The sequence below is a fragment of the Girardinichthys multiradiatus genome, chromosome 15, assembly GCF_021462225.1.
Source record: "Girardinichthys multiradiatus isolate DD_20200921_A chromosome 15, DD_fGirMul_XY1, whole genome shotgun sequence".
Classification (NCBI taxonomy): Eukaryota; Metazoa; Chordata; class Actinopteri; order Cyprinodontiformes; family Goodeidae; genus Girardinichthys; species Girardinichthys multiradiatus.
Window position 1 is genome coordinate 10,989,353 of NC_061808.1, and position 14,483 is coordinate 11,003,835.

Sequence of the window (14,483 nt, forward strand, 5' to 3'; positions counted from 1 at the left end):
CATGTGGTACGCTCCTTTAGCCTTTCACCTATGACGTAGTAGCCAACATGGCTTCAATAAACCCGCTAACAAGAAAGTCTTGACGATGGAGTAATAATAAACAATAACTTTAAGGTTATTTTCTTCTAGTCTAGCGAAGGATACATTTATTTTATGTTATATTCTGTAGGTTTTTAGATGTTTCCAACCTCTATTCAGTTATATGCGCTAGCATGCAGCTAGCTAAATAGACGTTGCCTTGTAATGAGCTAACAATAGTTGTAACAGCTAAATAGTTTTTTCCCCTTTTTGTTTGAGACTTACATTTACGTTTACTCTCATGCAGCTCACGCTGCATTCTGTGTTTTGGGGTTTTGCTTTATGTTAAAAAGCATGATTGGCTTTTGAATGAGCCTTCATAGGTGCTCGTTGTTAAAAGAGAATCAAAAAATTACGTCTGTTCTATGAGGACGGATTTGTGCTTTCATCGAGAACACTGAAGGGAAAATGACTTCCATTATCAAGCTGACCGCCGTGTCGGGGGTCCAGGAGGAATCGGCTCTCTGTTACCTGTTGCAGGTGGATGAATTCCGCTTCCTTCTGGACTGTGGATGGGACGAGAACTTCTCAATGGACATTATTGATGCCATGAAGCGGTGGGTATGATTACTTTTCAAGATCTGATTTCACAGTGTAAATAATATAAAAACTGGGTCGCTATATCAGGGTTTTTTTTGTAAATGAATATGGCAATTCTTAGCATTTTGTCATTCAGGAAAGTGTCTTGTAACATTTAACAAAATCCTCAAACAAACAAGTGAAGTGGGGATACATTGACTTTATTCCACAGAAAATACAACCTCAGTGTCTTCCCATAAACTACTGGTATTAGGTTAATCACATTTTTATTTCTTTTTCTTATTCTAATGAATGCACTACATAGCTGCATTTAGAAGTCCTGCCAGGATAGTATCCTTCACTTTATGATTGTTTTTGTTGTTGTTTTTTTTTACTTAAAATAAATGTAGTCTTGATTAGATATGTATCTGTTAGTGGTGTGCATCCTCAATAATAATTTGTGTTTTAGCAGGACACAGAAATATGTTGCATGCTTTTAGTTTCAGTGTGTTAGACCCTGCAATCGTGTCTTTACAGATTGATATAAAATCTCAATCTGAAAGATGCAGTTCATCCAAAATGCTGTTTGCCTAGTCTTGCCAACACCAGGAAAATGAATCAAATTACACCCCTGAAGTACCTGTTCTTTCTCCCTGTTTGCCAAATGATAGAATTTAAAAACGTGTGAAAGGCATATAATCTCTTGAAGTTCGTTGACTTGATAATTTTCAATTTTCCTGATCTAAAAGGGTTTTGTTGTTGAATATACTCATTAATAAAAATGGCTTCTGTACCAATATTTCTTCAAGTCTTCATTCAGTCAAGTTTAATGAATGGGTGAGCCCAAGTCTGCTATTCAATAAGTCACTTAATGTCACAGGAAAGCAAAAACATTGTTAATAAAATAAAATCCAATCAGATTAAACCCAGTTAATTTTCCAGAATATCTTATTTGATTGCCAAGCTATGAGAAATTAAAAAGTCAGAACATTCTACAAAAACAACTCGGATTTGGCTCCTCAAATTTATTATGTATTTCCCGTCAGATATGTTCACCAAGTTGATGCAGTCCTGCTCTCGCACCCTGACCCCATTCATCTGGGAGCCCTGCCCTATGCTGTGGGAAAACTGGGTCTGAACTGCACCATCTATGCCACCATTCCTGTCTACAAAATGGGTCAGATGTTCATGTATGATTTATATCAGGTACTGTGGGTTAACGTTAAAGATAAATCGAGCCTTTTATTTGCAAGAATAGAAGTGGTTTCTTGATTGCTCTGTCCCCCGTTCTTAGTCAAGAAACAACAGTGAAGATTTCACGCTCTTCACCCTTGATGACGTGGATAGTGCTTTTGATAAAATCCAGCAGCTGAAATACTCACAGATTGTCAATCTGAAAGGTGAGGTGGAGATCAGGTAACATTCCATGTTCTAAAACCTACATAAGAATGTGATGTTTAACTTTTTATTTTTGTATTACAGGAAAGGGCCACGGTCTTTCAATCACTCCTCTCCCAGCCGGACACATGATCGGAGGCACCATTTGGAAAATTGTCAAGGACGGGGAGGAGGAGATTGTATATGCAGTGGACTTCAATCATAAGAGAGAAATGTAAACGGAGACAGAAACATGCATATGAAAGGAAGATCTTAAGGTGCATATTGGATGTTAATTTGTGTACTCTTCCTTTGTCTATTCCAGCCACCTTAACGGCTGCACACTAGAGAGCATTGGTCGACCATCTTTACTTATTACAGACTCCTTCAATGCTGCTTATGTACAGCCACGCCGCAAACAAAGAGACGAGCAGCTGCTTAGTAAGTAACATACACAGAAGTCTTTACATTATAGAAGCATTCTGTTAAATTTAAATGAGACTATATGAAAACTCTGTGCTGTTACTAATGGCTATGTTCTCATCCTTTTAAACCCACAAAGCGAACGTAATGGAGACCTTGCGTGGTAATGGTAATGTCCTTATTGCTGTGGACACGGCTGGGCGCGTACTGGAGCTGGCGCAGCTCCTGGACCAGATTTGGAGGACAAAGGATGCTGGACTCGGAGCTTACCCACTAGCTCTGCTCAACAACGTCAGCTACAATGTGGTGGAGTTCTCCAAGTCCCAGGTACCAATCATTCAATGTCCACCTTTCATAAAATGTTGGGCAACACAAGAGTGCTTTGCAAGATTTAAACCAGGACAACCCTTGTCTTTAAAAAAAATAAAAATAAGAAAGCAACACACAGACAAAAAAAGTTAAGAACATGTCAAAAGAGGTTATTAGTTATTATGGTAGATATGGTTCAGGCACCTGATCAGGATGCATCCTAGGTGCCTCCCTTTGGAGGTTTTCTGGGAGTAGATGCCAAGGGAGGCCCGGAACCTGCTGGAAGGACTATATGTCCCTTTTGGGCTGGGAGTGGCCGAGATTCCCCAGAATGAAGTGTGTAGCGTAGTGTAGCCAGGAAGAGAGATGTCTGGGTTTCCCTCCCAGACCTGTTTCTCCAACAACCCAATCTCTGATAAGCAGAGGACAATGGTTGGTTGGATGTTAATATGGTCCTAAATACATTACATCTTTCAATTTTGACACAGATATGAGCATGATTGTTGTTGCTGTGATCAGTTTTCTACGGTATACCTATAATATGTTGTTAATAACAGCGAATAAAAAGAACAAATTATTCAAGGAAAAAACTGAAACAGGTTCGTAAAATGAAAAGCAAAAATGGCTAAACAGCTATGGATAAAATATCCCAAATAAAAAGGTGCATACAAATATTAAATAATAATTAAAAAATGTTCTTGACCTCAAAATGAAAACTATACATTAATTAAAAAATTGCCCAGGAATGAATTGTGTCTTTTTAAAATAGAACATTTTTAAAAGTTTAAAAGATGTGTCTTCAGTTTGCTTTTAAAAACTGGAACTCTTCCTCAGTTCTTCAGGGAGAGAGATTTCAGAGTCGAGGGCTGTAATTATAAATCAAGGCCTCGCCATATGCTATAGTTCTAAATTTTTAAAAACCGGCTACAGAAAGACCGGAGTATTCTGGAGGCCTTGTACAGTTAGAAACATCCCTGATAAGAGAGACGGGCTAAAATCATTAAGGATTTAGTTTGTTTCTGGGTGTGGGGAGCAGAAAAAAGAACTGGAGTATGGATCCAGTCTGGATGGACTAACTTCTCCATGTTTGTTTAAGAAAATCCTGTTCTGGTAACGATTCAGTGTGTCTTGAAACTGAGGTTTGAATAAAAAATGTCTTTGTTTTTTTGAGTGAGTGATAAGATTCTTTCCAGAAACTTTATTGTGAGATTTTCTCTCTGAATTTCAGCTTCAAACTGTTTTTGATACTTGGTAAAGAATTGCTTAGTGTTTTACTCTCATTAATATACGTTATGTTGTCTTTTTAACTATTCTAACTAATAATCAAATCCATCTCTGTAGGTGGAGTGGATGAGTGACAAACTCATGAGGTGTTTTGAAGACAAAAGGAACAATCCCTTCCAGTTCCGACACTTGAATCTTTGCCACAGTCTGGCAGACCTGGCCCGAGTACCCACCCCCAAGGTGGTGCTTTGCAGCCAGCCAGACCTTGAGTCTGGGTTCTCCAGGGAGCTATTCACCCAGTGGTGCCAAAATGCCAAAAATTCTATCATCCTTACCTACCGCACCACCCCTGGAACCCTGGCCCGCTATCTCATCGACAATCCCGGAGAAAAGATGCTGGATTTGGAGGTGAGAAAAGCAGTTTCAAGGTCTTTTCATGCAGCATCTTTCCTGAAAAATGCTGGTGTCTTGTGTCCTTTGCTCCATAATCATGAAAACCTCTTCTTTTCGCATCAGGTCAGAAAAAGAGTGAAACTCGAAGGGAAGGAGCTGGAAGACTTTCTTGAAAAGGAGAAAATAAAGAAAGAAGCAGCTAAAAAACTGGAACAAGCAAAAGAGTAAGTCTCGTATAAATAGAAACAAGAGAATTAAATCTGTACAGTATTTTCTTACTTGGACTGTAATTATTGATTAGAATATTTGTGAAAGATGTTCATTCTTGCATTGGAAGACAAATAAAAGACACAAGTCTATTTTTCCCTGACTACAAATGAAAAAAATGTCGTGTGACTTACGAGTTATAAGAGAGAGTTTAAAACAGGTGTTCTGAATTAAAGTTCATCGTATGGCTTTTTCCAGGGTGGATGTGGACTCGAGCGATGAGAGCGATCTGGAAGACGATCTGGATCAGCCAGCTGCGGTGAAAACCAAGCATCACGATCTGATGATGAAGGGAGAGGGGAGCCGGAAAGGAAGTTTCTTCAAACAGGCCAAAAAGTCTTACCCGATGTTCCCGGTGCATGAGGAGAGAATCAAATGGGACGAGTATGGAGAAATCATCAGGTACTGAAGTCTAGATGCAAATCGAAGAAAGCAGAGGTTGGCTCATATTACCAAGTAACCCATTGTGTCCTTTTTAAAGGGTTGAAGACTTTTTGGTTCCTGAACTGCAAGCCACAGAAGAGGAGAAGAGCAAACTGGAATCTGGGCTGACAAATGGAGAAGAACCCATGGACCAGGATCTGTCTGTCGTCCCCACAAAATGTGTCTCAAGTGTTGAGAGTTTTGAAATAAAGTGAGTTATTCTTTGCAAAGACAACCATACCAATATAATCTGCATATCAGTAAAACTCTTTCTTCTCTTATGTTATAGAGCAAGAGTGACATACATCGACTACGAAGGTCGCTCTGATGGCGACTCCATAAAGAAGATCATTAATCAGATGAAGCCCAGACAGCTTGTGATTGTTCATGGGCCGCCGGAAGCTAGCCTGGACCTGGCTGAGTCCTGCAAGGCTTTCAGCAAAGACCTGAAAGTCTACACACCCAAACTGCAGGAAACTGTGGACGCCACCAGCGAAACTCACATCTACCAGGTCAGTCTCAGGAACGACTGGCTTTAGTATTAAAAAGTGTTGGATAAAGTACAACACTCTGTAAAAATATTAATATTTTCCACATTTTCTCTCATTACATGCTCAAACTGTTCTGTATTTTGTTGATGGATCTGATAAAATCCACATGTAATGTCAAGTAATGTTAATGAGGAGTTGTGTGTTTCTTCTGCTCTAAATAAATTAGTTTAATTTGTATTTGTCAGGTCATTAATTCATTTTCATTGTAACCTTCTCAAACAACCCAGTGTCTTAATCCTCTCCCTTTATCTTAACCTAAAGGTGCGGCTGAAAGACTCCTTGGTGAGCTCTCTGCAGTTCTGCAAGGCCAAAGACACGGAGCTAGCCTGGATCAACGGGGTTCTGGACATGCGTGTCGCAAAGGTGGATACCGGCGTGATGCTGGAGGAGGGTGTGAAGGAGGAGGCGGAGGACAGCGAGGTGCCCATGGACACTGCCCCCGAGCTTGGCATCGACCACGACGCTACGGCTGTGGCAGCGCAGCGTGCCATGAAGAGCCTGTTTGGAGAGGATGAGAAGGAGATGTCGGAGGAGAGCGATGTCATTCCCACGCTGGAGCCGCTGCCTCCAACTGAGGTGGGCAGCTTAGCTTTTTTTTCTTAAAACAGCAATTTAGTTCAGAGCTTTGAGTAAATTAAACTTTAACATTTGTATCTTTTAAGTTTAAATATTCCTCCTCCGCCGTGACTCACCGAATCCTTTTTATTATAAACTATTGTTCTAAATAAGCACTAAACATTTCATTTTTAATGAAATGAACAACACAAATTTTTTTGTGGCACATTTTTTATATTTGAATTTTTACAGGCCACTCATCTTCTGCCAGAATTCAACAGGTTACTTCTTGTTATGAGTTTTCCTGTATGAGGACAAACCAAACCTTGTTTCCTCTTTGCTTGTTTGTTTTCATACAAATACTTACTGTAAGGCTTTGAAACTAACCCAGTTTAGTCCAAATGTTCAAAAAGCCTGTCAGAAAAGCTCCTGCTGAAATACTGAGTTCCCCGAGGTGATATTTCCATGTGATTTTAATTGTAAATGTTCAGAATGATGTGTCAGCAGCTCTGACAGCCCCCTTTTTAAGAAACCGTTCAACCGAGTCTAATATTTCTTCCTCTCCACAGATTTCAGGGCATGAGTCTGTGTTCATCAACGAGCCTAGGCTGTCTGACTTCAAGCAGGTCTTGCTGAGAGAAGGCATCCAAGCTGAATTTGTGGGTGGAGTTCTGGTATGCAACAACGTGGTGGCTGTCCGCAGGGTGAGTGTCCAGCCTCCCATAAGCTCTGTGGGCATGCAGTCAGTCAACTTCCTACAGCCTTCCCTCGAGGGAAAGTGGCCACTACAGAAGACATTCAACACCACAGATTGTTCAGTTTTTAAGTTGTTGCTTGTTGATTTAAATGAAAGATTATATCTAAACAAATATACACAGTAAGACCTTAGAAACAAATTTGAAAGTTTTCCTGCTGTACCTTTTTCTTTTAAAGAAGATATATCTATCTTCCCATCCATCCTTCCTTCCTTCCTTGCTTCCTTCCTTCCAACCGATATCAGATTGTTGTTATAAGACACAGAAAGCTGATGTGTATATATAGTTATAATGAATTAACATACCATCAACAAACACAAACTGGAACAAAAGAGACAGAGAAACAAACAGGTAGCCTAAGTAGGATATAAAATCCCCAGTGAAAAGTGAAAATATCTCACCTAAGGTGAAAGACACACAAAAACATCAATCAGGACTTAACCAAAGTACAAGCTGAAGCCAGGATGCTAACAACAAACTCCATAATTGACAAGCACCTAAAATAGATGCAACCCAGAAAATTAAATCAAAGAGAACTGCGACTGGTAATGAAGAGTAATGTTTGCATGGTATTTAAATGGGAAATGTTGATCTGAATTCATGAGACGCTTTAAAAAAAAATGAAGTCTGCATGAAAAATAAGGAAAAAAACTTTAAAGATATTTTTTTCTCCAGCGGTCTACTGCACAAGGTTTGTTTATCTTTGTTGAGAGATGCAACCTTGTTGCTTAAGGGCTGAGATGACCTGTGAATCTTTCTGTTCTTTTTTCAGACGGAGCCCGGGCGGATCGGCCTAGAAGGCTGCCTGTGTGACGACTACTATAAGATCCGGGAGCTTCTGTATCAGCAGTACGCTGTCGTATAGCAGCAGACGGACCCACGGCGGCCGAGCACACCATCTCTATACACAGACTTTAAAACAGTGTAGACCTTCCCCCGCGGATTGTTCCATTTTTGTCACTGCAAAATCACTTTTACATTTTCTCTTTTATACCTTAGTTCCAGACATTGTTTTATTGTTTACCTTTATAAAGTGAAAAGCAGATTGTTTACCTTTGTGGACTTCTCCATGTGAACACCTGTGAAATTGTGACATTTCTAAAAATCCACCCATTGAGAAGCTGTTTTTGCTCTTCTCTTGTCAGTAAATAGTTTTTCCTGCAAATGGATCATAGTGTGTTTTTCTCCACTATGTCATGTTCAGCTAATTTTATTGCAATAATCTGAGCAATATTGGCAGTAAAATTACCTATGCCTTATATACAGGTCCTTCTCAAAATATTAGCATATTGTGATAAAGTTCATTATTTTCCATAATGTCACGATGAAAATTTAACATTCATATATTTTAGATTCATTGCACACTAACTGAAATATTTCAGGTCTTTTATTGTCTTAATACGGATGATTTTGGCATACAGCTCATGAAAACCCAAAATTCCTATCTCACAAAATTAGCACATTTCATCCGACCAATAAAAGAAAAGTGTTTTTAATACAAAAAACGTCAACCTTCAAATAATCATGTACAGTTATGCACTCAATACTTGGTCGGGAATCCTTTTGCAGAAATGACTGCTTCAATGCGGCGTGGCATGGAGGCAATCAGCCTGTGGCACTGCTGAGGTCTTAGCCCAGGATGCTTCGATAGCGGCCTTTAGCTCATCCAGAGTGTTGGGTCTTGAGTCTCTCAACGTTCTCTTCACAATATCCCACAGATTCTCTATGGGGTTCAGGTCAGGAGAGTTGGCAGGCCAATTGAGCACAGTGATACCATGGTCAGTAAACCATTTACCAGTGGTTTTGGCACTGTGAGCAGGTGCCAGGTCGTGCTGAAAAATGAAATCTTCATCTCCATAAAGCTTTTCAGCAGATGGAAGCATGAAGTGCTCCAAAATCTCCTGATAGCTAGCTGCATTGACCCTGCCCTTGATAAAACACAGTGGACCAACACCAGCAGCTGACACGGCATCCCAGACCATCACTGACTGTGGGTACTTGACACTGGACTTCTGGCATTTTGGCATTTCCTTCTCCCCAGTCTTCCTCCAGACTCTGGCACCTTGATTTCCAAATGACATGCAGAATTTGCTTTCATCCGAAAAAAGTACTTTGGACCACTGAGCAACAGTCCAGTGCTGCTTCTCTGTAGCCCAGGTCAGGCGCTTCTGCCGCTGTTTCTGGTTCAAAAGTGGCTTGACCTGGGGAATGCGGCACCTGTAGCCCATTTCCTGCACACGCCTGTGCACGGTGGCTCTGGATGTTTCTACTCCAGACTCAGTCCACTGCTTCCGCAGGTCCCCCAAGGTCTGGAATCGGCCCTTCTCCACAATCTTCCTCAGGGTCCGGTCACCTCTTCTCGTTGTGCAGCGTTTTCTGCCACACTTTTTCCTTCCCACAGACTTCCCACTGAGGTGCCTTGATACAGCACTCTGGGAACAGCCTATTCATTCAGAAATTTCTTTCTGTGTCTTACCCTCTTGCTTGAGGGTGTCAATAGTGGCCTTCTGGACAGCAGTCAGGTCGGCAGTCTTACCCATGATTGGGGTTTTGAGTGATGAACCAGGCTGGGAGTTTTAAAGGCCTCAGGAATCTTTTGCAGGTGTTTAGAGTTAACTCGTTGATTCAGATGATTAGGTTCATAGCTCGTTTAGAGACCCTTTTAATGATATGCTAATTTTGTGAGATAGGAATTTTGGGTTTTCATGAGCTGTATGCCAAAATCATCCGTATTAAGACAATAAAAGACCTGAAATATTTCAGTTAGTGTGCAATGAATCTAAAATATATGAATGTTACATTTTCATCATGACATTATGGAAAATAATAAACTTTATCACAATATGCTAATATTTTGAGAAGGACCTGTACACTTTGAACTGTATACATACAGGCTTTAACAAATTTGTTGGTACCCCTGGTTAAGATGTGTTAAAAATGAATAAATAACACATCTTTTATTGCAGTAGCTTAATGTCACATTGAAAACTAAAAAAGGGATTATATTTTAGCAGATTTTAGGAAAATGAGGAAATAAATTGATGTTATAAAAAAAGGTTATAATTATTATCGGTATGTCTAATAAATGTGACTAAAGCGTTTCTTATTTAGCAATTTACTCGTTTTGTTTGGTATCTAGGATCCTGCAACTAGTATTTGATAACTTTCGTTTTTTTTCAGGAGTTTGAATATAATGTAACGTGCTGATTTCTTTTAGCCTCTGGCCAATAAGCTGGATAAGGACCCATGTTTATATTTGTATAACAAGCACAGTGAGGAAAATGGTAAGCTGCAGCAAAGAGTGACATCTTGGGGTCAACAAGTCTACATATTGATTAGATCAGATCTACATGACAAGATGTTTGGGAGTTATTCCAGGAAAAACCATTTTCACTCCTACAATCAAAAATGTTGAACTTGCAGGACTTTAACTAGACCCCTGTGCTTCAGTTTGATGAAACAAATATTTTCTAAGCAACGAACACCCCAAGTGGGTTTGGTGTGACACTATGGATGAATATATTAAAAAGCACCTCATTGCCATTGTTAAGTATGGTGGAGGTTCTATTATGTGCTGGGCTGGTTTCTCTTCCAATGTCTCTCTGAGCCTTGTCAGAGTGAAAGCTAACATGAAATTTTTCAAATCCCACCAAAATTAAAATCTCTTAATCTATGTGAGAAAACTGAAAATGTGTTTGATCTTTCAACTGGAAAATAAAAAGAGATAAAGCAAAATTACCAGAGAAATGGTTCACCAGACCAAGTATGAAGTATTGACATCAGATGTACCAACAACTATAAGATTATTCTATCTAAGTAAGAGGTCCATTCATTTTTACACACATTTCAAACATTTTTACCAAATGTCTGTTGTCTGTTCACTTTTACAGAGTGCAAAGATACAGCTGTACATCTAGTATATTTTAGATTAAAAGAAGTTTCCTTTTATTTAAGCTTAACTATGTTTAGCGTGCATTTAAAGGTTTTTAGTCTGAACACTCATCGCTGCACACTGAAAACAGCATGTGGTATAGATATATGATGCAGTCCAGTTATGCAAAAATGCTGAAATAAAATCAACATTTCCAGTAAAGAACCCACCTGAAGCATGACAAAGCTTCGGCATCTCAGGGGACTGTTCACTTTGGCACATATTCAGAGATTTCTGATCTGCTTTTAATGGAAGTCAGAATACTAAACCACAGCAATGGAAAACCAAATTATCTCTGCAGTGTAAGACTAAAAAAACAGAGTTCTGAATAGTCCTCTTAACATTCTTGTAAATAGCTGCCTTGAATCTGACATATTTTATTCAAGAAATAGATGCATATAGATAGCTATTCATTTGTCTTTAATACAAAAGTACATTGCAGAAGTTTTCATACCCCTTGATTTTTTCTGATTTCTTTCAATTATAGAGCAAAACTTGTGAAATGGAAGGAAAATAATAAATGGTTTTCAAATGTATTTAGCTTCCTTTACTCCTTGTTGAAATCAATTGCAGTCAGTTGCCTTTAGTAGTCAACTAATTTGACTCAATTCCAGTACATCAGTTTTATGAAAATCTCAGAGGTTTATTAGAAGCCATTAGTTAAAAAAAAGCAGCTACACGGAGATCAGCAGACAAGTCAAAGATAAAGAAGTAGACAAGCGTAAAGTAGGGTTAGTTACAATGCAATACCCCTACTTTGGGCAAGAACAGCATCATCTTTAGACGTAGCCAAGAGAGCCATTGTAACTCTGGAGGAGCTGCACCGTTCAGGTGGAAAAGTCTTTTGACACGACAACTATTAGTTATACACTCCACAATTCCTGTATCTGTGGAAATGTTGAGAAATTGTTGAAAGAAAGTGGAAATTACTTCCCTTGGCAGTTTGCCATGTAGGAAACTGCTGAGTGGGAGAAGGTGCTCAGGTCAGATAAGGCAAAAACCCACATTTTTGACCTCATGGAAAACTCTATGTGCCAGAAAACATACAGTACAGATTGAACACAACATCCTCTTTATGAAACATGGTGGTGGCACCATAATGCTGTGGACATCTTCTTCAGTAGAGACAGGGAAGCTGTCTGAGTTGGAGGAAAGCTATGTAAATGCAGGGCAAACCAGCTATAGGCTACAAAATACTTCAAACTGGGATGAAGCTTCAACTTCTCGAAAACATTTTTATTAAACAGTTTTTAGATTGTTATTTGCAAAGTATGTTGAAACCCATGTGCCATTTACTTCAACTTCAGAAATATACACTTATTATATTACATATACTTACATATATTATACAGGGGTTGGACAATGAAACTAAAACACCAGTCATTTTAGTGTGGGAGGTTTCATGGCTAAATTAGACCAGCCTGGTAGCCAGTCTTTATTGATTGCACATTGCACCAGTAAGAGCAGAGTGCGAAGGTTCAATTAGCAGGGTAAGAGCACAGTTTTGCTCAAAATATTGAAATGCACACAACATTATGGGTGACATACCAGAGTTCAAAAGAGGACAAATTGTTGGTGCACGTCTTGCTGGCGCATCTGTGACTAAGACAGCAAGTCTTTGTGATGTATCAAGAGCCACGGTATCCAGGGTAATGTCAGCATACCACCAAGAAGGACGAACCACATCCAACAGGATTAACTGTGGACGCAAGAGGAAGCTGTCTGAAAGGGATGTTCGGGTTCTAACCCGGATTGTATCCAAAAAACATAAAACCACGGCTGCCCAAATCCCGGCAGAATTAAATGTGCACCTCAACTCTTCTGTTTCCACCAGAACTGTCCGTTGGGAGCTCCACAGGGTCAATATACACGGCCTGGCTGCTATAGCCAAACCTTTGGTCACTCATGCCAATGCCAAACGTCGGTTTCAATGGAGCAAGGAGCGCAAATCTTGGGCTGTGGACAATGTGAAACATGTATTGTTCTCTGATGAGTCCACCTTTACTGTTTTCCCCACATCCAGGAGAGTTACGGTGTGGAGAAGCCCCAAAGAAGCGTACCACCCAGACTGTTGCATGCCCAGAGTGAAGCATGGGGGTGGATCAGTGATTGTTTGGGCTGCCATATCATGGCATTCCCTTGGCCCAATGCATGTGCTAGATGGGCGCGTCACTGCCAAGGACTACCGAACCATTCTTGAGGACCATGTGCATTCAATGGTTCAAACATTGTATCCTGATGACAATGCACCAATACACACAGCAAGAATGGTGAAAGATTGGTTTGATGAACATGAAAGTGAAGTTGAACATCTCCCATGGCCTGCACAGTCGCCAGATCTAAATATTATTGATTGGGGTGTTTTGGAGGAGCGAGTCAGGAAACGTTTTCCTCCACCAGTATCACGGCTTAAAATCCCTCTGACCACTGTGCAGGACTTGTATATGTCATTCCCAAGACAAATTGACGCTGAATTGGCTGCAAAAGGAGGCCCTACACCATACTAATAAATTATTGTGGTCTAAAACCAGGTGTTTCAGTTTCATTGTCCAACCCCTGTATGTACCCCTAAGATAACTGAGGTGAGATGATAACCTTCTTCTAGTTGTTGGATGGTATACATTCGAACAGAGAGCTGATCCCCTAGGTGTTACACAAGCTGCATTGCTGACTATTTTTTTGCTTACATCGATTAATCACTATTTGTTACATATGTTTGAGAGATATATTATTATCATTATTAGTGTGGATGTTATTTGCCTTAATATGTTATTATTTTACTCCTTTTTAAAAGATGTTTTTAATCTCTCAAATACATTGGATAATATTTTTAAAAGTGTGCTCAAGTGTCTTCTTTTGGTATTTCATCCACAGGATGTTTGCTGCTGTTTTAAAATGTGCAATAAACAGAAATTTGATCTGGTGTGGTTTAAGCTTCATGTCGTACCAGTGGAACTAGTTACCGCAGTAACAGCAGATGGAGACATTTTTCAACTGCATCTAACCGGTTTCTGAATACCCCTATCAAATGTGCTCATGCAGTCGGGCCATCTGTAACAGAGTGATGGGATGACATTGTCAGTCAAGTGATAACTGGGATTGGATATAATTGAGCCTGACTTTGAGAGCCAGGATTAACATATAATTCATAAAATGTTTTACATAGAAAAAAAAAACCTTTAACTCCCTTACTGTTGTTGAAATGCTTTTGTAGTTTGTGCCTTATCTTCTCAAACACAGGTGGAACTAAAATGCACCTCTGTTGAGCTTCTGTGAGGTGTAACAGCTGTATATTAGAAAATTAATGCACTGAGGATGGAGGTTGGCTGGCGTGATGTGTCCTCTGCAGCAGCGGTGGTGGTGGTACAGTGACTCGGCTGATTACCTTCGCAGCCTACTGTGAATCCCTGGAGTAGATCCTTACCGCGGACAGCTGTGGAATACCTCTTTCATGGATAGAGCAAAACAAACCTCTTCCTTCCCCCTCACCTCAGCCTCTCACATCGTACTTGCTTGGAGCAGGATATGACAGCATATGAAGTAATCACAGGGATAGGGAAGGATGGGGGAGTAGAGGATACACATATCCACACATACTTGAGTAGTGAAAGGAATTGTATGGGAGTGTGTGTGTGGTTGGATGAGTTAGGCTTGAGGACGGCTGACTAGATGACGTGC

The 14,483-nt window shown here is 39.9% G+C and overlaps 1 protein-coding gene across 1 annotated transcript; it reads left to right on the forward strand.

Moving 5' to 3' along the window:
- Window positions 1-40: 40 nt before the first annotated feature.
- On the forward strand, window positions 41-8,039 carry cpsf2 (cleavage and polyadenylation specific factor 2). The gene is made up of 14 exons (XM_047388341.1): window positions 41-635; window positions 1,644-1,803; window positions 1,892-1,997; window positions 2,080-2,209; window positions 2,300-2,415; window positions 2,537-2,724; window positions 4,048-4,338; window positions 4,447-4,547; window positions 4,789-4,992; window positions 5,072-5,224; window positions 5,303-5,525; window positions 5,826-6,140; window positions 6,689-6,823; window positions 7,647-8,039. The coding sequence occupies exons 1-14, from the start codon at window positions 487-489 to the stop codon at window positions 7,737-7,739; spliced, it is 2,364 nt and encodes a 787-aa protein (XP_047244297.1). The 5' UTR covers window positions 41-486; the 3' UTR covers window positions 7,740-8,039.
- Window positions 8,040-14,483: the final 6,444 nt, after the last annotated feature.